This window comes from Cyprinus carpio, chromosome B11 (assembly GCF_018340385.1).
Source record: "Cyprinus carpio isolate SPL01 chromosome B11, ASM1834038v1, whole genome shotgun sequence".
NCBI lineage: Eukaryota > Metazoa > Chordata > Actinopteri > Cypriniformes > Cyprinidae > Cyprinus > Cyprinus carpio.
This window is the reverse complement of record NC_056607.1, coordinates 10,367,070-10,393,075: the sequence shown is the minus strand read 5'-3', so window position 1 is coordinate 10,393,075 and position 26,006 is coordinate 10,367,070. Positions and strand designations below refer to the sequence as shown.

The 26,006-nt window shown below is 36.9% G+C and overlaps 1 protein-coding gene across 2 annotated transcripts in view; it reads right to left on the bottom strand.

Annotated features, from left to right (window-relative positions):
• LOC109098322 (semaphorin-3F-like) overlaps positions 1 to 26,006 on the bottom strand; it is a 61,118-nt gene that overhangs the window by 4,511 nt on the left and 30,601 nt on the right. Inside the window, exons 3-15 of one of the 2 annotated variants that reach the window (XM_042733874.1) lie at positions 22,600 to 22,760; positions 21,926 to 21,988; positions 20,042 to 20,161; positions 17,180 to 17,269; positions 13,267 to 13,360; positions 10,722 to 10,841; positions 10,262 to 10,401; positions 7,322 to 7,436; positions 4,252 to 4,321; positions 3,915 to 4,059; positions 3,430 to 3,652; positions 1,036 to 1,124; positions 446 to 487 (exon numbers count right to left, since the gene is read on the bottom strand). In XM_042733874.1, the coding sequence (XP_042589808.1) occupies positions 446 to 487; positions 1,036 to 1,124; positions 3,430 to 3,652; positions 3,915 to 4,059; positions 4,252 to 4,321; positions 7,322 to 7,436; positions 10,262 to 10,401; positions 10,722 to 10,841; positions 13,267 to 13,360; positions 17,180 to 17,269; positions 20,042 to 20,161; positions 21,926 to 21,988; positions 22,600 to 22,760 (1,472 nt within the window). The remainder of the gene's footprint in view (positions 1 to 445; positions 488 to 1,035; positions 1,125 to 3,429; positions 3,653 to 3,914; positions 4,060 to 4,251; positions 4,322 to 7,321; positions 7,437 to 10,261; positions 10,402 to 10,721; positions 10,842 to 13,266; positions 13,361 to 17,179; positions 17,270 to 20,041; positions 20,162 to 21,925; positions 21,989 to 22,599; positions 22,761 to 26,006) is intronic. The other variant, XM_042733875.1, reaches the window with a different exon arrangement.

Below are 26,006 nucleotides of genomic sequence, written 5' to 3'. Positions count from 1 at the left end.
TTTTTAGGATCAGCTGTTATAAATCAGCTTTTCTGGGAGGACTAGGGTTTAAATTACAGCCTAGTAATGATGTCATGCCACATCTGCCAACAATCCCAATCATGATGAAATAAATAAAACACAAATGAAATTTAACATTTTATCTCCATGCATCTGTAAAATTGTTATCCCCATATGAAAGCGGCTTATAGATTACAGAGATGGATAACAGCTGCACGTCTAGCTTAAGTGGGTTTATTGTTGTCCTCTTCATGGGTTTGGGTATTTCCAGCCCGATCTAACGGCAATTCATTAATATTTTTCGAGGTGGCTAATTCGTACGAATTTGTACGACCTCACTCGTACAAATTCATATGATTTGTGTCAAAAATTCAAATTGCCGTGAGATAGCTTTCACTGTGTGTGTGAACCATGTTATCAGGTTTAGTGTACAGCAAATTCTTACCCGTTTTGAAGAAATCTTCATAGTTGTGATAGGAGTAGGGACCTGAGAGTGAAAGATTTTGCATGACTTAATTAAAAAGTGTGCAAAGGTTTGGTGCCAGTAAGATTTGTTTTGAAAAATAAATTATGACTTTAATTTAGCAAAGATGCATTGAATTTATTGAAAGTAACAGTAAAGACTGTTATATAAATAAAATATACTTTCTATTTTCTATTAATGAAAATGACATTTTCCACAAAAATATTAAACTGTTTTCAACACTGATAATAGTAATAAAAAATGTTCTGTGAGCAGCAAATCGGCACATTAGAATGATTTCTGAAGGATCATGTGACACTGAAGACTGAAATAAAGATGCTGAAAATTTAGCTTTACCATCTCAAGAATAAATTACATTTTAAAATGTATTAAAATAGAAAACTGCTATTGTAAATAGTAATAATATTTAACAATATTGCTGTTTTTACTGTATTTTTTATTAAATAAATGCAGCCTTGATGAGCTTAAGCGATCAATCAGGATCAAGTATTCCAAAGAACTGTGTAATACTAATAAGTTAGTGTACAGGAGAACCAGGGCGCAGATCTCACCTGAAATACCTCCACTTCCTCTAGCACCAGTTCCTCTGTCTGCAGGTCATCTCTGGGCAGGACAATCACCTTCTGCACTGAACCTCTGTCTGTAGGCCAAAAGAAAGACAGTCAGATTAAACTGCCTCTTTCTAAGTGCACTTCCATCTTACAACAAGTCCTAAAACATTCAAACCACCATGATATTCCTCTGACAACTTTGTATCTATTCCATTTTCCAAGCTTTTTGTCTTTGCATCTTATGCCCTGATAAAATCATGATTATTATCTTTCACTGAGTACAGAAACACTCGAGGTACTCTTTCTTTCCATCCCATCTACCGTGTAGACCCTTCACATTTTCCACACATCATCCCTTCCTAGAAAAATCCCTCTTTTGTCTTTTGTTTTCACTGCTTTTCACGGCACACTCATCTTTCAGCTCGGCTGTACCCCGTCAGGCTCCGTCTCTACTTCAAAGCGGAGGTATTTCAGTGGCTGTGTCCTAGCGAAACGCTTGTTTGATTTAAGCGTGCCATTGCATTCCTCCGTGCACGTCACCGGAGATTTATTGCAACCGGAGCAATACATCTAACCTGAGCTTTGAATGCAGGCGAGCGACGGCAGCTGAAAGCCAGGGATGCTCCTGTGAGAGCTTGTAGGTGCAATGGGCCGCGCAGAGTTGATTTAAAAGCCCATTAGACTCTCAGACTCACAAAGCAAGAAAAGCAGACATAAAGAGATAACCTACAGCATGACGAGACCAAAGAATGATGTCATTCTGACTCTTTAAGGTTAAAAGAAAGTTTGAAAGGAGTTGAGAGTTAGGCGGATCAGCTGTTGTAGGCTGATGGATTCTTATAAAGTGACCCTGCAGCTTAAAGGTGCTGCATTCACAGCTTTTATATCAAGAACAGAAAAATGGAAACACAAAACCTTTTTTCTGTGCGTTTAACATCCATCTAAGTAGAGTCAGATGCTTTCACCTCCTCTGATAAATGTACAGTGCACTGAGGGAATGAAACTGACTTTTTTTATTTCCCTTTATCTTGCAGCAGTTTCAGTGTCTTGACAAAGGTTTAAAGAAAAGGCAAGATGACAGTTACTGAACCTACCACCCCCCCACCCCCATTTTTCGGTCCCACTTTATATTAGGTGGCCTCAACTGTAAATACATAATAAAATAAGTACAATGTACTTATCGTTCATATTGTATTGCAAAACACTATTGCTGCTATTGAGGTGGGATACGGGTAAGGTTAGGGACAGGTTTGGTGTTATGGATAGGTTTAAGGGTGGTTAAGGTGTAATGGATGGTTCAATATTGAAACTATAAAAATAATTACAGAAATTAATTACAGATGTAATTACATGCTGTTTTTTTTTTAAATACAAGTACAATGCAAAAACATGTATGTAAACACAATAAATGCATTGTATCATATTGATTATTCTAAATGTGAGTACATAGTAGTTAAGGCCACCTAATGTAAAGTATGGCCTGTTTTTCATTTTAGTACAATAAATAAATAAATAAATAAATAAATAAAAGGCATTAGAAAGCAACACCACTATATCGTATGGGGAAATTTAATGCTGTTAAACATTTTAAAATTATACTAGTTATCACCTTAACTCTGGTAGCCCTAAAAATACTAAAGCTAAAATGAAAAATAACAATAAAGGAAGAGAGAGCACATTACTCCTGTTCTCACTTCCTTGCATTGGTTACCAGTTAAATACAGAGTCGATTTTAAGATTTTGCTGCTTGTTTATGAAGCTCTGCATGGGCAAGCACTTCAGTACATTGCTGATCTCCTTAAAACATATTCTGTGTCAAGATCTCTCTGCTCTTGTAACCAGTTGCTTCTTTCTGTTTCCCTGTCCCGTTTAAAGATTAAGGGTGACCGAGCTTTTGCAGTTGCGGCACCTAAACAGTGGAATGCACTTCCAGTTGAAGTGAGATCCTCTCCCATGCTGGACACTTTTAAATCTAGATTGAAGACTTGGAATTGACGATTGAATTTATTCTCTTTAGTCTATGTTGTTGCCTGAGAATATTGGGGTTCTAAAGTTGTTTATGGTTTATCTTGCATGCTTTTATTTGAATCTTATGAGTTTTTTTATTTATTTGTTTTTGCTTTTGATATTGTTTAATTATTTGTAGAAATTGTACAGCACTTTGGTACAACGCTTGTTGTTTTTAAATGTGCTTTATAAATAAATGTGAAATTGAACTTGAAATAAATATAACCATATATTTTTAAATACAGTAACATTTTATTAAATTAAAATGAAAACTCAACTAAACTGAAAAAAAAAAAAAAAACTGTATTTTTTTTTTTTTTTTTTTGCATATAACATGATAAGCTGATATGAAAAATGTGTAAAAATCAGGCTATTTTCCAAACTCACCGGTACCCAGGAAGAGCACTTCATAGTTGCCATCAGCTGCAGTCACCTGGTCCACAGTGATAGTGGTGAACTCATAGTCCACGTTGGTCCTGACCACCAGGGGGCGCCTGTGCACCGGATACACAGCATTGTACATGGTGGGATGGTTCCGCATGAAGTTGATGACCTCGTCAGGGTAGTCTTTCGTTGACTTCATGTTAGGGGTGAAAGTCCCACCAGGACACTAGCAAAAATGAGTAAAGGGGACCAACCTTAGCCAATGAGATCTCTGAACTCTCCTAAAATAAAGCCTAACTTCCAAATGGGTAGATCTAAAGGCTAAATCCCACTTATAATTTGTACTTTCAGCTTGATTTGAAGCTCGGTAAAGTTCAACCTTGTTTTTTTTAACCTTCAACAGTGGGTTTAGATTAATATTTCTATATCAGTATGCCAAAAATTCATCTTATTATTGGTAGTATGGTTCATAAGAGGGTGAAACTCACTGTTCCTGGACGAGGGTAGGGGATTTTTCCAGTGTAGGCCACCCACTGATAATTGGGTCCTTCTTTGTGGGCAAAAGGTCCATTGAACACCATCCGAATGTCTGCCATGGAGTAGACGCAGACCGCTGAGCCTTTAAATACAGAGCTGGGGGAAAAATATGACAGTTTTTGTTATAAAGCTCATATATAGAACTATTAATACATAAAGTATTTAAAAGTGTACATGGAAAAAAGCAGATGCAAATGCAGTGGACAACTGCCCATGCTAAACAAGACTACCAGTGTTTAGTACAGCTTCCAGCTGGAGCAAGACCTTGTCTAGTATATTCAAACTCACCCAGACACGGAGAAGACCCCATAGATGACGGGATTTTTAGTGTCCTGCGTGGGCTGTATGTACACATCCCCTAAAAGACACAAACACAGAGGAGCATTGCAGTGAAAAAGCTAGAGAACACTTTGCTAATATTTGCAGTGCATAAATCAAGAGCATTTAATGAATCTTGGGCCAAACTTCCTGTGACTCAGAGTTTCTCACTGCATTTCACTCACCATCTCTCTTCTTTTTTTTTTTTTTATAAAACACACACATTGCTTTTAACATTTAGAAAATAGAGATAGCAGTTAGGTAAATAAGATACTGGACAGTAAATAATGTGAAGGAGACCGTTTTCAGAGAAAAGACATTGCATGTTATCACTATTATGAAACTTGCTGAGCTGGCTTGCATAAACACTTATGTGTGCATATGAGTGTTTGTGTGTGTAAGGGAATAAGGGAGTCTGTTTAAGGACCGCTGAAGTGCTCCTCAGGGAGAACTCATAGGATAATAAGAATGAGGATAGCAAAGCATATGGTTCCTATTGCCTCACACACACATCCTGCCAACCATTAAATCTGAGTATAGCTATATGTATAGTGCCGGTGAAGCATCATGTGTATATGGATCAAAGACATGGGCTTATAAGACAACCGAAAATTCATTCATAACTCATTCATAGTGATAGAAACGTATGATCTTATGAATTTAAAATGCAGAAGACAATTGTGGAGTAGTTAATGCACATGTTCCAGACACAACGAGGAGTTCATGTTGAAGATGCAGGTTCAAATTCAGTCTGAAACATGTCCCATCCCCTTATTTTTCTTATGCTTTCAACTATTAACACTTTAAGGACTCTCTTTTGCCCGTGCCAATGCATTTGGCAACCTGAGGCAAATTTCCTCTACCTTTCTCCTTCGAAACAGGAGAACTGCAGTTAATGGCATATATGTAAGGATCTTCAACAAGGATGAACACACTTTTAAAATGACACAGCATTTTTCATTTGACCATTTGCGATGAATTAGCCAAATTCTTAACATCTTCCAACTGTTCGAATTCCCGTAAATGCAAAGCCAGAGACAGTCACATGAGCACAGCAGATGTACAAAATCTACACAATTATTCTCAATAATACTGAACAAAAAAGTTTCATTAAAAACATAAAACAGCATTTATTAATGATGCTGTAAATTTAGCTTTGCATCACAGGAATAAATTACATTTTAAAATATATTAAAGTAGAAAACAGTTATTTTAAATTGCAATAATATTTCACAATAATACATTTTTTACTGTATCATTCTATCAAATAAATGACTTCTTATTGACCCCAAACTTTGAAATCGTGGTGTATATATGAGATCTAATTTCCAAAGAATGTAAATGTGTAATTCCTTTCCTTTGAAAGCCACATTTCTAGCATTTGTAAAACTGCAATTTTTCCATCTCAATAATATACAAATTATGACCTATGCCCTCAATGTCAAATGCAGAAACATAAATTCATGCATTCTTGACCTCAAGGTTAGATTATTGTAATGCTTTATTGGGTGGTTGTTCTGCACGCTTAATAAACAAACTAAAGCTGATCCAAAATGCGGCAGCTAGAGTTCTTACTAGAACCAGGAAGTATGACCATATTAGCCCGGTTCTGTCAACTCTGCACTGGCTCCCTATTAAACATCATATAGATTTTAAAATCTAGTTATAAAGCCCTGAATGGTTTAGCACCTCAGTATTTGAACAAGCTCTTATTGCAATATACTCCTCCACATCCACAGCATTCTCAAAACTCTGGCAATTTGATAATACATAGAATTTCAAAATCAACTGCGGGTGGCAGATCCTTTTCCTATTTAGCGCCACAACTCTGGAGTAACCTGCCTAACATTGTTCAGGAGGCAGACACACCCTGTCAGTTTAAATCTAGATTAAAGACCCATCTCTTTAACCTGGCTTACACATAACACACTAACATTTCTAATTTTCAAATCCGTTAACGGATTTTTAGGCTGCATTAATTAGGAAAACCGGAACTACTGTCATTTTGCATTATTGACACACTATTTTCTTATTTAATACTGTAAAGTGCTTTGACAAAATCTGTATTGTTAAAAGTGCTATATAAATAAAGGTGACTTGACTAGACTTGACTAATTATGATCACTCTGAATACTACTGACACAGTGTACTTAAACTCCATCTGTATTATAATAAAAGCTTAATCCTGTTCATTACTAGACCGCCACAACTCACAATGAACTACAGCTTTATTGCCTTATTAAAAATGCCTGGATATCCCTCCTTTAAAACACACACCTATATCCTCACCTCTCCATAAGCCTGTGTAAACATTCTCCCCACTAAAAAGAGCCAAACGTGTTTATAAGTGTTGAGCGACTGTACTCGGGAGCCCAAAACTGCTCTTTTAATATGAGCAACAGCAATAAATTCCAGCATGATCATAGTCCACCGTTTCCCTACATCACTGGGGCCTATTAGTCTGGAAATGACTGTAAGTGCGAGAGAGACCCTAAGTAGACCCGGCATTCCTGTCGGTCCACCTGATCCGTCCACAGGGCATGGCCTTCTCTCTGGACGTCATCCGAACTACCTTCAAGTCTCTCCACAGCTCATGGCACATCTCCCACACCTTCAGCCTTCTGAAAAGAGCCTTTTGTTCAAAAAAAGAGGGTGGATTTTTGTACCACGGCTTCGAATAAGCCATTTTCCATCTCAGCATATGGATGTGGGGGGGAATCTTGTGCCATATGGCAGGGAGGGCGAGGTCATCACCTGGCCCGGTGTAAATGCAGACCTGGAGGCCCCCGTTAGGGGATCCAGGATGTTGTGGGTGGACGGAGGGTTTGCATGTGGTTTTGTAGTAGGGTGTGGGCGACATTGGACAGGGCCACTGAAACCTGACTAACGAGGAGAGGATCTTTCTCGTTCACACACAGCTAAAGTGATCCTTGACTGGCCTCCGGCCAAAGCAAACCACTTTAAGAGCCGAGATGGGGCCTTTCAGCTGAAGTATTTATCTGTTGTAGATGAACAGAGTGAGACAGAAATGGAGACTTACTGAGCTCGTCGAAATGCGTTTCAATTCCATCAGCTCCTGGGACCGAGCAGATAAGACGGGCTTTCAAGAAGGTGCTCCACTTGTTGACCAAGCAGCAGTGACCGCCATCATCATTCTGTAAACACACACACGTTGAGACCCATCGGTTTGAGTCGAAATCAAAGAGAGGCAGAATAGCTGCATTTCATTCATGGCAAGCCCCTTCGCAGCGGGAGAGAGAGGAACAAACAGTCAGGAAAAGTTAGCTGTGAGAAGACAAGATTGCAAATAGTGGCTTGTCTAATTCACAAAACACACCCATCTGGTCTGATGGCCGGCCAAATTTCAGGGAGAGCTGATTTATCATCTGATTTCAATTACAACCTACTCGTTTGGAAGTATGAAGGGAAGTTTCACCCTTTACCTTTAAGGGTGAATTTACCTGTAAAGGGATACAGTAGTTCACCCAAAATGAAAATGCCTTATCATTTACTCATCCTTAAATTTGTTTTAACCCTGTATAAGTTTATTTCTTCTGTTGAACAAACAAGAAGAAAAAAAAAAAAAAAAAGGAAAAAAAAAAATTTGTTGGTCCCCATTGACTTCCATAGTATTATTTCCATACTATGGAAATCAATGGGGACCATCAACTGTTTGGTTATCTATATTCTTCAAAATGTTGTCTTATGTGTTCAACAGAAAAAAGAAACTCATACAAGTTTGGAATAACCTGACAGTGAGTAAATGATGGTAGAATTTTCATTTTTGGGTAAACTATCCCTTTAAGGCAAGTTGAAGGTTTACATAACGTTTTCTTACAATGATTTGTAATTATAATTTTTTTTTTCAGGCATTCATATTCTTAAGTTTTGTCTTTAAGAAATGTTTTTGGGAATAGAATAATTTTTAAGTTACAAAATAATAAGAAAAAAGCAGTCAGGAAGAATGATATTCTTAAGAATGTTTTGTGAATCCGGCCCTGAATCAGTCCTATTTGTGAACGAATCATTCAGACTGGTTTTGTGGGATCAACTAATTCACAGAAAAGATCAAAAGAACAATTAATTCACAAACTGGATTCGAACTTGACATTCCCAGTCCTCACTAACATTAATTCAAAATCACCCTTTGTGGTCCCCAGAAGAAAGCAAGTCATACTTTTTGGGGAATGACATGAGTAAATGAAGAAATTTCCATTTTTGGGTGAACTACCTCTTTAACAGATGCAGCTAAATGAGTTATATACAACAAACTGTATACATGATATGAATGATCATACCCCGGGCTCTCACTGCGTGTTTCATCTTTGATCGCATGAGTCATTGTTATTAATAGAAGCTAAAGATCTTTGTGAGAGAGGGTGGATGGTGACCAGATGGGTTCAGATGTGAGATGCAGAATGGCTGGTTCTCCGGAGGGTGATCCATAAAGTCCTGAGCACAAGGGTGTGTTTGCATGATAGGTCACCACATGACCCTGACTCATAAACAAAGACATGGGGGGGCTGCACGACAGAGACCACGCACTCATATAAACACACCCGTAAACACAAAACAGAAAGCGGATAAACACAAAAACCCAGCCACCCACACAAACACACATGCAATGTCATATACCACCATGTGGTTCCACATATGAAACAGCTCAATGAACACATGCATGTTACAAAAAATACACAAGCACAAACCCATTCACAAAGACACACAAAACATTTGCACTGTATATATGCTAACATTCAAAAGATTTTTTTATTCTGTGAGAATGCACTGAATCCATCAAAAGTGACAGTAAAAATTATGTTATATAATGTTATAATATCTGTTTTGACTTTTCTACTCATCAAAGAAACCCTGAAAAAATGTATCATGGCTTTCACAAAAATATTAAGCATCACAATATTCAGTACTGATAATGGCTGCTGAAAATTCAGCTTTGCCATCACATGAATAAATTACATTTGAATATATATTTAAATAGAAACCAATGACTTTACATTGCAATAATATTGGACAATGTATTTACTTTTTTTTACTGTATTTTTCTGAAAAAATATTACTGACTCCAAACTTTTGAATGGTGGTTCCTGCCATCGACTATGGTTGTTTTATTAAGCTATTTACAATTACCTTAATCCTAGCCAAGATATTGAGTTAAAATGACTGCTTCAAATGATTTATTATGTAGCTCATTTACAGTCATATGGACTATATTATGATGCTTTTTTGCCATTTTTGGAAACTTGACATTGTAAAACAAATTTGAAAACATCTTTAAAACATAAACTAGCCATTATCCAAACTCTGTACATACTGCATTTTAGCTTAAAAAAATAAATAAAATAAAATAAAAAATAAAAGTTATTTGATACATTTATGTGGGATTTGTATGGTTTAATGTTTGTAAGGAACTTTTCAGAATTTATCCCTCCAAGTACAGCTAAACACGAACACACCCACAAGCTTACATTAAGCCCAAGAAGATGCACCACAAACCCCTGAGTTTACCCCTGTGGCTCAAGCCTGCCGTTCCATGTTTGTTTTCATTGCCCTGCTCAATTTGCAGTTGTGGTCTGGCGCTATTTTCATTGAGAAATTGTGGTTAAGCTTCGCATTCGGGACAAATCGCTGTGGTGCTAGTGAATAAGACATCTTTTCCACTGCATGCTCTGGTGAAGAAACTGTGTCATACGCAGAAAGGCTGACCTGACAGGTCAAAAGGTCACAGGTTCAGGGGTCACATGGATAGAGAGATGTATTGTAAGCAGGGAGGTCAAATATGTGTGGATTTCAGCACGTCAGCGGCAAGCAAACAGTAATGGCACAGTCAAGTATCTACAATCCATGGCTCGCTCGCTTTCGGCTGTAGCTGGAATCCCTTTCAGAAATGCTGAACAGTACGGAATGTCTCAAACTTTGGCTCATATTTATCACATCATATTTTAGGTCAGAGATTTTAGCTCACCAGGCAGATTCGGCCGATGCGTGACTGTGATTTGGGGCTCTGGCCCATCCCAGAAGACTTCTCACGGAAGAAAAAGTAGAGTTTGTCATCGTTTTTTTCGTTGCTGTCAGGGATAAGGTGCACATGGACAAATGAGGGGTCTAAAAAAAAAGAGGGAGAGAAATTTCATTTTGCACAAATAAAAATCTATCAGCCTGAGGAATTACCTGAAATAATTAGGACTATTTAAGTGATCTGCATAAAGGTGAAAATGGAAAATTAAAAATGGAGAAAAAAAGAAACAAAATCCCATATGCATAGAACTGAAATGAGATACACTGCCCATCTTTTTGATCATTACGGCAAAGTGTCACCTAATTTACCTGAATTCTAAAATAATATAAATATATAAAACCTAAACTAAACAAAAAATTAATTAAATAAATTAAATTAAATTAATCACTCATATTCACTTGTTTACCATTTAGCCATCTTGAGTTGTATTGGTCAGTGCGCATGACTGCATTTTTCCCCAAAGTTCGGAAAATAGCAGAGTCTGTTCCCATGAAATCAATATACACCCCTGCATACAGTTCTCCATCTAAGAGTAACAGAAAAAGAAAGATACAAAGAGAAAGTCAGAATACAAGTATCTGTGAATGTGAAAGAAATAAACATTTAATATATAAGCTTTTATTTTTCAAAATGAATCATCAGCCACACCCATGATGATGGATTATTGCCAGGAGATTAATAAAGGCACAGAAAAAGAACATTTAACTGATCAAATGTTCAACTTCCAGTGAAATTACAGAGACGATCAGTCAAGAGAATCATTTGTTTTTTGTAAGTATATATAATTTTTTTACTTATTTACATAATCTGATGAATCATTTTTGATTAAAAATTCATATTATTATTTTCAACAATAATACGTTAATTATGTATATGTTAAGAATTTGACACTAACACTGCACAACGATATAAAGCTTGGCTTGGTGGCAACTGCCAACTTACATTACACACTGCACAAGATTGATGCCCACTGGGTCTCATATGCACTGGTCATTATGCATGTGCATGTGAGGGGTTATTATTGCCTCTGGAGGAATTTGGTCCCTGTTAAGTAGTGTGGAGGTCAAGTGTGTGTGTGTGTGTGTGTGTGTGAGTTTGCAGAACCCAGTTGCAGGCCATTTGAGCAGGTGTCTCAGCGTGTAGTTGGCAGAGGCCACGGCTGTTAAGGAGGGGCCGCAGAACCATGGCCAGGTGGAGCACTGTCATGAGCAGCTCTCATGATTAATTCCCTCTCGGAGGAATCCAGGACACAGGGCCTGCCCGTTTTTGCCCACACTTGCTTCTGTGTAAAGCGGGAGATACGAGTACAATCGGAGGGGTTTGTGGAGGTAACATGCTGGATGTAGAATGAGTTTGTTGACAGTCTATTTGCTCTGCCCGGCAGCATTTTTTCCGATGGCATATCAAAACTGTTGATTCTTAGGGGAAGTCTATGTGCCAACCTGTCAGAACGCCTTGTAAATTCAACCAAACAACTCTAACATATGAGGTGGTAGTTAAATACAACCAGACAGGCAAGCACTAAAGTGTTCTTTCGAATAGCATGCCAAATTGTTTGCAAAAGCTTCCTTGTCATGTTTGTTTGTGGCTTTTAAGGCTTTTAAGGTCACACTTTGTATAAGTCTGTGATAAATTGTTTTACTGGCTTAGCTAAGTGGTTTTGCTAGTTGTGGGCTTTGCTAAGCTATGCTGATTAGATGGTTCAGCCGGTTGTTTTCCTAGTCAAGGGTTTTGCTGAATTACCTGCTGTGTAAGCCCTGCTAAATTGGAGCTTGTGTTGTTCTTTGGACTCGGCTGATGACGTGCTAGTTTGGGGATTGTTTAGTCAGGAAAAAGCTACAACAGATTTACAACAAATTAGTCACAAAATACTGTAGATTTATAAATCCTAACAAATGTATGGTTTTAAAATGGTCTAGAGGTAACATTCTTTGACATACAAATACACAGACCCAAATGCTTTGCTAACGTGTTGTTTTTCAGGTTGCTAGCTAAACACATTTTAAAGAATAAGACTGTTTACACTTCTGCAAATCTAAGAATGCAACACATACTTGCAATGATGAGTAAAATCAAGCTTATGTAGCCAGCGGAACCTACATGTGTTCCTGTTTAGGGCTGCATAATTTTGGGGGAAAAAGAATGAATTGGGAAAACAGAATGACTAATAATAGCAATAATAATAATGATAATGATAATCATTATTAAATGTTAACAGAATAGTAAATATTGCTATTTTAATACTGTAAAATATTAAATAAAAATGTAATTTTAAGAATTTCATTTTACAGTATATAGCCATAAAACTACAATATTAATATTTATGGCTGTCTGAATTTTTTCATTTTCAAGTGTTAAACCATCAAGCTTTTATTTTGGCAGAGTTGACAGTTTCTCTATGAAAATGGAACATAGTTAACCTCTAAATGTAAAAAAGACTTTTTTGCCTCAAACACTATTCTGAAACAACCCATTACCAATGATCTATAAACCGTTGTGTTTGCTAGTGCATGACTACTCGCAGTGAGAAGCATCATTAGAAAGCTTGTTAGAAAACTCTGTGCGCTTGGTAGGTTCGCATCTTTCAATATAAAAGGCTTTTATTGGCGCCTGAGTTCTTCATTATAAGTTACTCAGAAATCATGGTTTGGACTTTTCCAATACACACAACCAATAATGCAGTGATTTCTCCATTTAAGTCAAGAAATTTACCATCTCCTGAGAAAATGCCAAGTTGTTTCTAAGGCGTGCAGGAAAAGCCAGTCGCTTTTTTGGGCAATAGCTGTGCAATAAGTCTTCTGTGCAATAAGTTGCTTTGAGTAGACACTAAAGAGAATGCTCATAAGGATAAAAAGCTGTTTTTTAGTTGTAATAGACTGCACAATATGGCTGTTCACCGAAGTAGAAAATATGTTTTCACAGTTTTGAATGGAATCGCTGAAAGGACTTACTAATCAAAGCAGAGACGCTGTTCAGTTTTGGATCATATGGGCACTTTCCCTTCCCAGAATCCTCCTTGCCGGGCTCCAGATGGAAGACGTATTCCTGAAAGGGAAATTGAAAGCAAAGATTAGCTCTCTCTGTCTTACATTTAATAATTCTGTAGAAACGCTTTGCATATGTCCTCAAATCCCTATAAAACATGACACAGATTTAGTTAACAAGGTTAGGCGTGTGACGGCAAAGACTATGATGCACAGGTGGAAAGAGAAAAGCAATAGCGCAAAATTAAATAATCTTAAAGACAGATCTCTGAATACAATGTGCAGATAGAAAGTTTCACCATCCTAACTTTTCTGGTCGTCCGTAGCCTGCTAACACCTGTCTAATCCTGCATCGTGAGTGTAGCGGAATGGCTTACTGACACCGGCCCATCCCAGAATCCCTCAGGCTTGATGTAGAAACACTGACTGACAGGTATTTGGATATGCGATTTAGGAACTGCCACGAGCATGTGCTGACATGCCCCGAAGACTCGCCATGAACCAGATCCATAGCTTTGTATCCCCAAATTTTCCTTTACAGTCACAGGAGGAGACGGAAGAGTGCAGGAGATTTCTAATCTTATCTATCAACATTCATTTAAAGGAGAGCGGAACATATTCAGAGTCAAAGTGTTTAGAGTTGTCCAGCATTAACAGATTCCCTTTTACACATTAATAAAATCAACAATGACCCTGGGAATTGCCTTAAATTAGAAACGTACAATTTGCAACAGACACTGTATATTATTCTGTTTGACACATTTGATATGGAGCACTGGGTGGAAATTATAGTGTGCTACAAAAACTGCTCATTTTGTGAGATTTTTTTTTTTTTTTAAGTTGAAGTTTTCAAGTTTGGGCTTGCCATTAATTCATGCCAAATTTTGTTGTACTTGTTTATGTTGTTTATTTTTCTTCCCCCTCACTATGATGTTGTATTTATACATATAAAAATGAATGTATTAAATAAATCTAAATTAATAAATATGAATTTGTATGAATCATTTTCATTAGTAAGGGAATTGATTAGATTTGTTTCCTTTTTTTACAACAGACATTTTATTAATTTATTTTTATTAAATAAATTGATTTTTGTGAATGCTGATTCCAAACCATCAGTTCTTATCCTGCTGGGTCTATCTTTTGCTCTGTGAATAATCCGATCCTCCTGTCCAACCTCTCATCACTGGGCATCACAGGGATTCCACTTCGCTGGTTTGAATCCTGTCTTGCAGGTAGGTCTTTCAGGGTGGCCTAGGGAGGGGAGCTATCCAAAACATCAACTAGTCCCTAGGGGTTCCTCAGGGATCAGTTCTTGGTCCCCTCCTCTTCTCCATTTACACTACATCACTTGAACCCATCATACAGGCACATGGTCTCTCCTACTATTGCTATACTGATAACACAAAGCTCTTTCATTTCAACCAGATGATCCAACGGTAGCTGCACGGATCTCAGGCTGCCTGGCAGACATCTCGGCATGGCTGAAACAACATCACCTACAGCTCAACCTGGCAAAGACTAAGCTTCTTACCTTCCCTGCCCCTCCAACTCTATAGCATGATTTCACCATCATGCTAGGTTAATCAACAATTATCCCATCACGTTCGGTCAAAAATCTTGGTGTAATCTTTGATGACCACTCTTACGAATCTACATCACCTCCAGAAGTCTACAAGTGAGATCTATAAGTGAGCAACACCTCGTGGTACCATCACAGAAAGGCACAAAAACCTTGAAAAACAAGTTCCTGGCTGCTGGAATGGTCTTACCATCACCATCCAGAGTGCTGAATCCCTGACAATTACCAAGAAACATCTTAAAACTAATCACCATCACCTCGGTGTGACGCGGGACAAGACACGTCTCCTAACAGTCAACTAACAGGGAAAAAATGAATAAAAAAAACAACTTTGCTTTCTCTTTTCTTAATCCCCCTGTCTATCTTGTACTAATCTGAACAATGCCTGTAACTTCGTATTACGACCACTTCCTGTGTTTATTTGCCTCTTTATGATGAATCGCGTGTTGCATTCCTCAATTGTATGTTGCTTTGAATAAAAGCATCAGCTAAATGAATAAATGTAAATGTAAAATATATATATATATATATATATATATATATATATATATATATATAAAGTAAATAAATCTATATTGTAATTTTAACTAGCAAGATGTTTTAGAATTGGTGCCCCATGAACTGAAATCTAACAATAAAACACACTTAAACTGGGTTTAAGTGATGCTAATAAACCATAGTCTCACATTTTAACTTAAAAAGGCCCATTTCTGCAGTGGTAGTGCGGTTAGGTCATTTAGTCAACAAAAGTGTAGTGTGAGACTTAAGTCTTTACATTCTGGTGCTTAAACCTACAGTATTGTACTTGGAGGGAGCTGAGGTCATGAGAAGGTTAAGCGCTTCTTCCTATGATGTGAAATGTAGGACGGCTGAAGTATTTGAGTAATGTTTAGCTGTGTAGGTCTATTATTTCCTCTGCTTCTTTGTGTTTGGTAGAGCCGACTTGTGTTTGCTCTGGATCAGCTGCCTGAAAGTTTAGCATTGAGGGCATGAACGTTGAGGTGGGTGATCAAAATAAAACCAAGATAGTTATGTATTGCAAGTTAGTTATTTAAACTGCAATAGTACCAAAAAAAAAATACCTTTTTCAGATAATGTAATGTTCCATTTCAAAATCTTGCTAATTAACAATTAACTAAGCTCAGAAGGTAGTTTTGCAGGTTGAACTACAAAGAGAGAAACATTCAACAAGCTAAGACATTACAGAAGAACAGAACTTAAAAATAGATCAGCCAACAGAGGTTAACCATGAAGACATAATAAAACTAAAAGAAAGTTAAAGGATTAGTTCACTTTCAAATTAAAATTTCCTGATAATTTATTCACCCCCATGTCGTCCAAGATGTTTATGTTTTTCTTTCTTCAGTCAAAAAGAAATTCAGATTTTTGATGAAAACATTCCAGCATGTAGTAGACGCCATGGACTCCAAACAGTTGAAGGTCAAAATTACAGTTTCAATGCAGCTTCAAAAGGCTATAAATATATATGTATATGCTTTATAAACACTTTTCTCTCACGACTGTCAAAACCGGAAGCCGCTCCGGTGGATGATGTAGCAAGTCGGGTTTGCGTAATTAGTGACGAGCGCAGAGAGAGAACAAAACAAAACGCTGTTCACGAATTAGAACCACAAAATGAGGATTTATTAAGGAAAATGTCGGAGGATTTCGATATAAGCCAAGAGGAGACTGGTTTTCCTTGTTTCCTTTTCTCCTATATTTCCCAGAGGCGCATGCGCGACCCATACGTGCTACGTCATGTTTTGACAGTCAGCAGAAGTGAGAGAAAAGTGTTTATAAAGCATATACATTTTTTTTATTAAATGACCAATTATTTCGCTAGGTAAGACCCTTATTCATCATCTGGTATCGTTTATAGCCATTTGAAGCTGCACTGAAACTGTAATTTTGATCTTCAACGTTTGGAGTCCACTGAAGTTCACTAAATGGAGAAAAATCCTGAAATGTTTTCATCAAAAACCTTAATTTCTTTTCAACTGAAGAAGGAAATACATAAACATGTTGGATGACATGGGGGTGAGTAAATTATCAGGAAATTTTAATTTGAAAGTGAATTAATCCTTTAAGACTTTAACACACAAAAAACATGACGTGAGACACAGAACAAAACTTTAAGAGAAAACATGTTAGAAAGACAAGACAAAGAACATCCAGACATCAGCCACAGATGAGTTGGAGCAAGAAAGACACAGAGGAACGAAGAGCATGCAGGTTATGCATCTTTAGACACAAGGAGAGCCAACAGGCTCACTGCAGATGTCCAGATCCGTGTCCCACCTGTAGTCCTGTCTCATCAAACACTGTTTCAGGTTCAGCTGCACGACTAGCTCTTCCTCTGGTCTGGGGCATCTGGAGATGCATAGCGGTCTAAAACAGAACATAGTCACATGATCCATGATGTTACTCACTTACCAAGCACAGTTGCCCCTTTCAAAAAATAAGCACAGGTTCAGCTAGGCACTGAGGTGACCTTTAACACTCAGAGAAAACAATATTTATTACATATACGTGTATGTATGTGTATCTATGAATGCTTTTGCAAGTGAAATAGCAGCTCTGTTCCAAAACCTAATAAGCTTAAAAAAAAAAGAAGGAAAGAAAAATTAAAAGCATCACTGCAAGTATCCATCACAGTAAAAAAAAAAAAATCCCAGATTGCACTGCACAGAGCTTAATGCATGATGGAAAAAATACATACATAAACACACACAAAAACATTTTATATATATATTATACACATTTCACCTGTGTGTGCAATCATTTCACGACAATTTTTAGCTTGTTTTTAATGTTTTGATAATTTTAACATTTATGTGAAATATTTAATACTTTAACATCTATATTTAATACTGTTTATATTTAATACATTTACACACATTTAAATTAGTACAGTATATAAAAATAAATAAAAAATTATATCTAAAATACAAATATAAATAAGTTATATTTATACATCTTATTAATATGACAATTGCTTAGATTTGTCTCCTTGTATTCTACCATTCTATCGTTTATATTTAATACTTTTATTATAATATACTTTTATTATAAATGAAGTATTTTACACAGTATTTATGTGGATATTTTTTTATTTAATGCTTTCTTATTGTATTGTCTTTGTTCATTATCACTTCAGTAAGAATGTTACTTTGGTAGTAAAGGAAGTTGACTCCTGCAACATAAACCAGCAGGTGGTTTAAGTTGGTCTAGCTGGTCTCCAAATCTCTAAAACCCCTCTAAAACTGGCAAAACAGACCTGGTTTACTGCACTGTTTTTTATAGCATGGACATCAAATTGCTCACTAGGTTGCATGTGTGTGTTAGTGTGTGAAAGATATCAGGCTCTACAGATATCTTGAAGTGTAAAGCAAAACTCGTCTGGGATTGTGGTGTCATGTGTTCATACAGATGCTTATCGTAGCAGAAGCTGTCGGGTGGTTTGACCATGATGAGTTGCACAGCCGGCTCTCGGAAAAACCTCAAAAATCAACATTGAGAGTCAGCACGTCTGCTGCGGCCACATGTGTTTCTTTCAACATACTGTCTTGGGTAGAGTCTGAATGCAAAGACTGAGCTAGCACGCCAAAGACCTGCTGCAGTCGGCCACATCTGGATGTCTTTGGATTAATGTGCGTCTGCATGTGTTAGACGTGATGTGTGTCGTGCTCATTGGGACAGACTTTGAGATGTTTGCCTGACTGGAGGACTTTGTGGATGCAGTCTGTGACCCAGGTTTCCTGTCTAGAAAGAGCTGGGTGTTAAGGGGTATGATATCCCCTCTCAGCTCTTACAGAAACATTCACACAGGGAGGGCATAAAAAGGATTTGTGCCAGTCCTGGGAAATGTTGAGGAAATTCATTATTATGGTGAGCTACAGACCACCAGCCCCATACTGAGATGCTATAATGGGAGCTCCCATAGCATAAAACCCTACATAATACAGATCTGAGACTTGAAACTAGAAAAATATAGGAATAATTCTGTAATTATTAACTCACTCCCATGTTATTCTAAACCCATATGACAGCATTTAATGCTGCCCCCCCCACCATAACATAACATAACATAACATAACATAACATAACATAACATAACATAACATAACATAACATAACATAACATAACATAACACAATATAATAATAACCATTATTATTATTATTATTATTATTATTATTATTATTATTATTACTACATTAATATAAAAACTGTATTATATTTTAAGCATATAAATAAGTATTATTTTAAGTATTATTAAGTATAAGATTTTTTATATAAATATTTTCTATTTTTACTATAAATTAATTGGTTAAATTTTTAGTTTGTTGCATTTTGAAAATGCTGCCTTGGAAACTTGCTGAAATAAAATAAGGTTTATTATTATTATTATTATTATTATTTTTTTTTTCAGTTATTATTTATTTTATTTCAAGTTACAAAAATGGATTTAACCTGAAAATGGTTTATGGTTTTAGCTGTAGTTAGCTAAAGGTTTTGAAATACAAAGTTTCATTAACAATGACAGAAAAATGACATTTTAATTTCAGGTTGAAATATTCCATTAAGAAATGCAAAAAAAAAAAAAAAAAAAAATGTAGAATTAGCTTAGGTGTGATTTTATAAGTGTGTGTGTGTGTGTGCTTATAAAAAAAAAATAAAAAAAAATATTGTATTCCCAACTTCTATTAATTCCACATTAAACATCCCTGGGCCGTCATTAGAGAACAGTGAGATGAAAGTGCTAGCTGCACAAGCGGGGGTCCTAAAAAGGCAAAGAGGGTCCACAGTGTGATGCCTGGCTAGAGTGAAGAAACTCAAGCTCTTCAATTAAAGAGTAAGACTAAACAGGAGAGAGAGTTATAGCGCGCTGGGGAAGGCAGCTGTAAAGGGGGGACGCCAGCCAACACCTGGAGGGTTTTTAACGGGGGAGGAGGTGACACAGGGGGACGGTGAGTGAGGGATCACACTTGATGAACTGTAAGAGTCGGTAATGAATAGAGTTGGTAATGGATAGATTTGATGAGAAATCTGGAAAATTAATATCTATAAATACAGTAAGAACACCTGTGCCTCACAGGTATCCAGGTGTACCCGCTATGTTTAAGATACACCTCTCATGCCCTGTTACCCCACTCTTACCATAGGCTTGCGTCCTCTGTTGACATAAGTGCACACTGGGTTGTAGGCGCCCGTCCCGCACACATACAAGTGTGTCCTGTTCCACGGCTCGATCAGACGGATGAAATTACCGCACTCGCCCTGAGAGAGGAAACAATCACAGTAATTATTTTCACACATGTACAGTATGTGACAGACTGATCAAAAAAGCCCTTAGACCAGACATAAAAAAAAAATGTAAAATTGTGTGAAACATTTCAGCTTTTTAAATAATTTCAAACTTAAACTTTGTTGCTCCACTTTCACTGTAGCTGACCTCAAAGAGAAAGTGCCAGTAGGCAATGACAGTTTATGATAATACTCATCATGACGCAGTTGCTCTATTAATTTTGTTTTGATACACAGACCCTTTAAAAATTCGGGGTTGGTAAGATTTAAAAAAAAAAAAAAAAATTGCAAGAAGTCACTTATGCTCACCAAGGCTACATTTATTTGGTCAAAACTACAGTAAAAATATTGTGAATTATTATTACAATAAAACATATATTATATTTTATATATTAAAATGCAATGTATTAATTTATTTAGCAGCCATTACTCTGCACGTCACATGATCCTTCAGAAATCATTCTAATATGCTGCTCAAGAAACATTTCTTATTATTATCATTGTTGAAAACAGCCGTGCTGCTTAATATTTTTGTGGAAATTGTGAAACATTTTTCTCAGGATTTCTTTGATGAATAGAAAAGTATCAAAGAACAACATTTATTTGAAATGGAAATTGTTTGTAACATTATAAATGTATTTATTGTCACTTTTGATCATTTTAATGCATCCTTGTTGAATATAAGTATCAGTATCTTGTCCCAAAATTTTGGATTCATCAACAAACATGCATTCATAGACTATCCCAATTAAAAATGTATAACTTCCTGTTTTAATAGGAAATCACAAGAAAATAAGCATCCAATTATTTCCTAAGTTTTTAAACTCTGTACTGGCATGTATTTCAGCAATTTTACATTCAATAGTTCAAAAGAGTCAAATCAGAAATGTACCCATAAAAAACTACATGAGGATTCATTTCACAGCAAGTGCATTCAACATTATTAATAATTCATGAGCTGTGGTTAAAACCCATCACATCCCACAACCAAACTGACACTAAGTAACCATACCAGAGCACAACAAAATAACCCAAATGAAATGCACCCCACAGATGTGCAGAAAATCAGGTGATGCACAGTTTCTTTACCAGACCACTAAACCGCATGTCTGATTTCATACTGTATGTCCGCAAATCTAGGAATTTGACCGGTTCGAGTTCATCTCATCCTGGATCTAGCATCTGTTTTTCTTCTCTGAATATCTATGAGTGCATATGTTTTTGTGTGTGGTTTCTGACCAGGAAGGTTGAGGTTTGTAACACATACATCTGGCCTCAGCACTACTCCTAAACCTGAATATCTCACTTTCACTTCATTTATATCAGCATATATTTTTTTTGTTGAGCTTGAGGGCTGTAGACCTGTCCCTGACCAAACAACTTTATACATGCTGTGTATTTTTAATGACATTTACAGTTTAAAATCCAAACCACAAACAGATGTCACATACTGTAGATGTACTGTAGTGTTTCATAAGTGAGTGCTGGCTGGAGTTATCGAGATGAGTTGAGATGTCTAAAAGATTTCTTGTGAGCAAATGTTAACTGTAAACTGAAAAATGGGATGTGTATATTGTTATAACACTGTCTGAAATAATTATTGGAGGAATTAGATAACATTTAGCTCCAGTTTTCTAATTTGATGCGCTGACCGATTTTCAGGAATGCTGTTTTCAGGTTTTCATGGCCTTCCAGATCATAGTATGTGAGCGGAGTAGAAGCAAAGACGGCACTCACGTTTGTGTCTTTGCCACTTAAAACACACTCCGTCTTCCTCTGTGGGGAAACAGGCCAGTGTATCTGAAAGAGAACGTATGAGAGAGAAAGGTCAATCCCATTTGTCACAACAATGACACACTATCTCAGAAACGATCCCCTTTAACTCAACAACCTTTCACTGTAATGAGCAGAACTAGCCAGGGAATGTTCACCCTGAATTTTTATAAGGCCCCAGGGTTCCCAATATATCCAGGCTTTAGTTTTATAGAATTTAATAGGCAGTTTCCTGCATTGCTGTGAGCTAATCAGTAAAAGTAACAGATAGAGGAATACAGTAATTTAGGTTATGGCTTGTGCATGTCCAGGAACTGAACCCAAAACAGAGTGAACATCTTTCTTTAAATTAAAAATAAAATAAAAAGCAAAAACAGTAATATATATATATATATATATATATATATATATATATATATATATATATATATATATATATATATATATATATATATATATATATATATATCATAAAAATATACAAAATTTAATAAATAAATAAAACAAATATTTTTATAAATGATAAATTCATAAACCATAAACAATTTAAAAAACAAAACAAAATAACTAAATCTATGCACCTATCTATCCATCTATGTTGGTGGGAGGCAGATGCAGTGATTTGTGTTGGTTCTTACTATGAGGGGTTCTCGGTTGATGTCGTGGAGGTCCAGGGACAGTATGTAGTCTTTGCTGCCCACATACATGCGGTCGTGATCCTCATCCATGCGCAGGATGCGATAGTCTGATGTATTCAACAGGAAAGAGAAGTGATGGGCTGTACCTGTAGACCTCAGATCTGCAGAATGAGAGAGAAAATTCAGGTCAATCAGTGAAAACAGACAAGATAGTTATTGCTACGACACTGTTTGTTTTAGAAAGATTTACACAGAGAGAAGTAGCGCTCCACTCCCAGTTTCATTCCATTTCCATAATTGCTTAAATACATATCATAAAAACATGGCAACTTGACAATAACAAAATAGTTTTGGCCACAGTTCACAACAAAGAATACTCAATCTATTTCACCTTAATGAGGTAATAGACCATTTGTTATTACAGGCACAAAACATGGCAACCGAATCTGTAATTATGTCTTCTTCAGATTTTCCAATCTTATCTTAGAGACACACAAACATAGTGAGATCTGAGAAGGAGAGAGAGAGAGAAAAATACAAGAAGAAAAAGAATCAATAAATTAAACAAAAGATATATATATATACTGGGATTGCTACTACAGAAGCCCTGCCTTCCATTTAAAGAATATGTAAGAAATTATATAGAAAATATACTATATTAAAATTTTTGTGTAAATATGATCAAATTCATGGAGGGCGTAAAACAGTTAACAGACAGCCGTTAACCTGGTGTTAAACACAGGTCACAGAGGACAAAGAACACACACGTCTCTTCAGTGTGTCTGTCAATCAACAAGTCCGGAATCACCCAGTAGAGATAACGATTAAAAATAAATTCTAATTTTAGTAATTTATCAAAACAAATCCAATGAAGAATTACCGGTTTATCTGCCTGACACAGGCCCTGAATTCACAAGCACAATACTCTCTGATTAATCACATTACCATTGCTCTGTTTGCTTAGTTTGATTTAATATATCCACGAGCAAAGGTTGTGTTTTGAGGTCAGGGCTTTGATTGACAGCTGTCACAATGGTGTGTGTGTTTGTGTGTGTGAGCCTCCGTCTGTGAGATTATTTGTGTTTCAGCTCAAGGCGGAACAATGAATCCATCATGTAAGCTATGTGTGGATAGACATGAACAGAAATAAAGAAAGAGAGCAAGAAAGAGAGAAGATAAAAAATAAAGTGTGAAAGAAAGTAAAAATTAAAAAAGGAACAAGAAAAGAGTGAAAGAAAAAGTCTGAGCCTAATATCAAGCAAAACAGAATTAAAAGAAAGAATGAAAAACAAAGAAATCAAAAGAGCAAGAAAAAAAGAATAATAATAAAAAAGAGAAAGAGTGAAAAAGAGAAAGCAAGAAAAGCAGATTCAACATAGTAGTTCCAGCTCCTTTCAGCACGTCTGTCAGCATCTCCTAAACATCTGTTTGTTTTAGCAGCCCTTCTGACTGACCATCTGCTGGCTCAGACCTCACTCACACCAGTGTGTGTTTCCACTTAAGACACAGGTGAAGCTTTCACACACGAGACCATGAGCTCAGTCTCACACTACATCATCATGATGCTGGGATGGGAGTGGTGGATTAGCAAAGCAGTAGCACACTTCTTCTCAAACAAACGGAGCGACATTAAATGTTAATACCTATATGGAAGGTTAGGGGTCTGTTCAAATCTTTGCCCATACAAGCAGCTTTAATAAATCAGAAGCAAGACAGCACAGCTATTTTGTCCACCACATAACACTTCGACAGGATATTCACCACGTGTATTCAATGATTTTTGTCGAGCCATGAAGCAAATCTAGTTGCTGGAGCCCTCAAAGAAAACACTAGTGTTTAAAGTCTGGAATGTTCTACTGGGAGGGGAAATGTACATTTACTATTATAGGAATTCAAATATGCATTGTGTCTGTAAATGCACAAAGCTCGCTTCTGCTCTAAGGCTTGGCAATTGGTCGGACCTGACGAAACCAGAGTAAATACCAAGCGGAGACTGTGCATGCCAAAAACTAAATGCTACTTTTATCTCGCTTTTCTCTTGTTCTCTACCTTGACTTTAAAACCCCAAACTCTCTCATTCCATCCCTTTCTCTCTTGCAAGACAGAGGGCCACCTGTGGAAACAAGACCAACTGTCTAAAGATCCCTGTACTCCAATACCAACAGCTCAACGTCTATCTTGGATCCATCCGGACACATGAGCCAACAGCTTCCTTTAGACAATATCAGGCAAGAGTCTACCTAGAGGCAATAAAAGACAGAGCCAAGATGCAATGCTAACAATATGATACTCTGACAATTGGACCATTTACATAGTTTACACAAATACAGTGTTGAAAAAAAGTGCATCTGTAATGAGATTATTTTTTGTATTAATAGTTTTCAAATCTAAATGAGATATATTTCTATTTAACAATTCCTTTAACTTCAATGACCATCTTGGGTGTTTATTAGACAGCATACCAGGAAGACCCTATGAAATCAGCTTTTGGTTTTGGACATAGCCTACAGTAGGTTTTGGAAATGAGCTACTACCATAGTGTCTGATTTGGATTAAGATGAAGACAGGTCAGACAGACTAATAAAACAGTTGTGGTGCTGAAATATTGCAAAAATAACCACAAAACTGGTCTTAATTGGATCTACAAGGCCAACGTCTACCAAAACCACAGCATTCTTTGATAGATCAGTTTTCAACCTTTAGGTGAAAGACCTGTGAAAATCCAGTCAAGTGGAGCCAGATAAGCCCTTGAGGAACAGCATTACCTTGCGTAGTCTAAGTTGGTGACTACTGGGGGGTCTGTTTTACACACACACACTGGAGACTTGAGAATGGCCCCTCTCTGCTTCGCCTCTGTAGCATGAAATGGCTTGCTGGAGGAAAACTAGAACTTGGTGTTGCTAACGAGTAAGTAACCTGACCCGTACTTGCACTTTTTAGCCTTTTTTACAATTCCCACTCTCACGGATACATGCCCACTCTCTTCTTCACATGAGCAGTGTAGCAGGAAGAGACAGAGGGATATCCTTTCCCAAATACTGCTGTTATGTTCTGCCCCTTCTGTTCTTCTACCTTCTCACATGCTCGGAGTTTCTCCAATCAACTGAAAACCTTCTCACTTCCTTCACGCCATATGCTCTGGTAAACCCTAAGGTAGGTAATGCGACCTGGTGGGAGTTTTGATGTGGGTATGTGAGATCAGCTCTAATCCATGCTTGCTATACATGATGGTACTGAGATTTGCAGCACTGACCTCTTTCTTCCTGACTGGCTTTTCCAGTTGTTGGCCAAAAACAATTGCAGAGCATGCATGCTGGCTCAACTCTGATCCAAAACCCACAAAGATACATGTTCCCATAGCATTACAATCATAAGCTGCTGGATAAAGTCACTTCCCATAGCGTTAG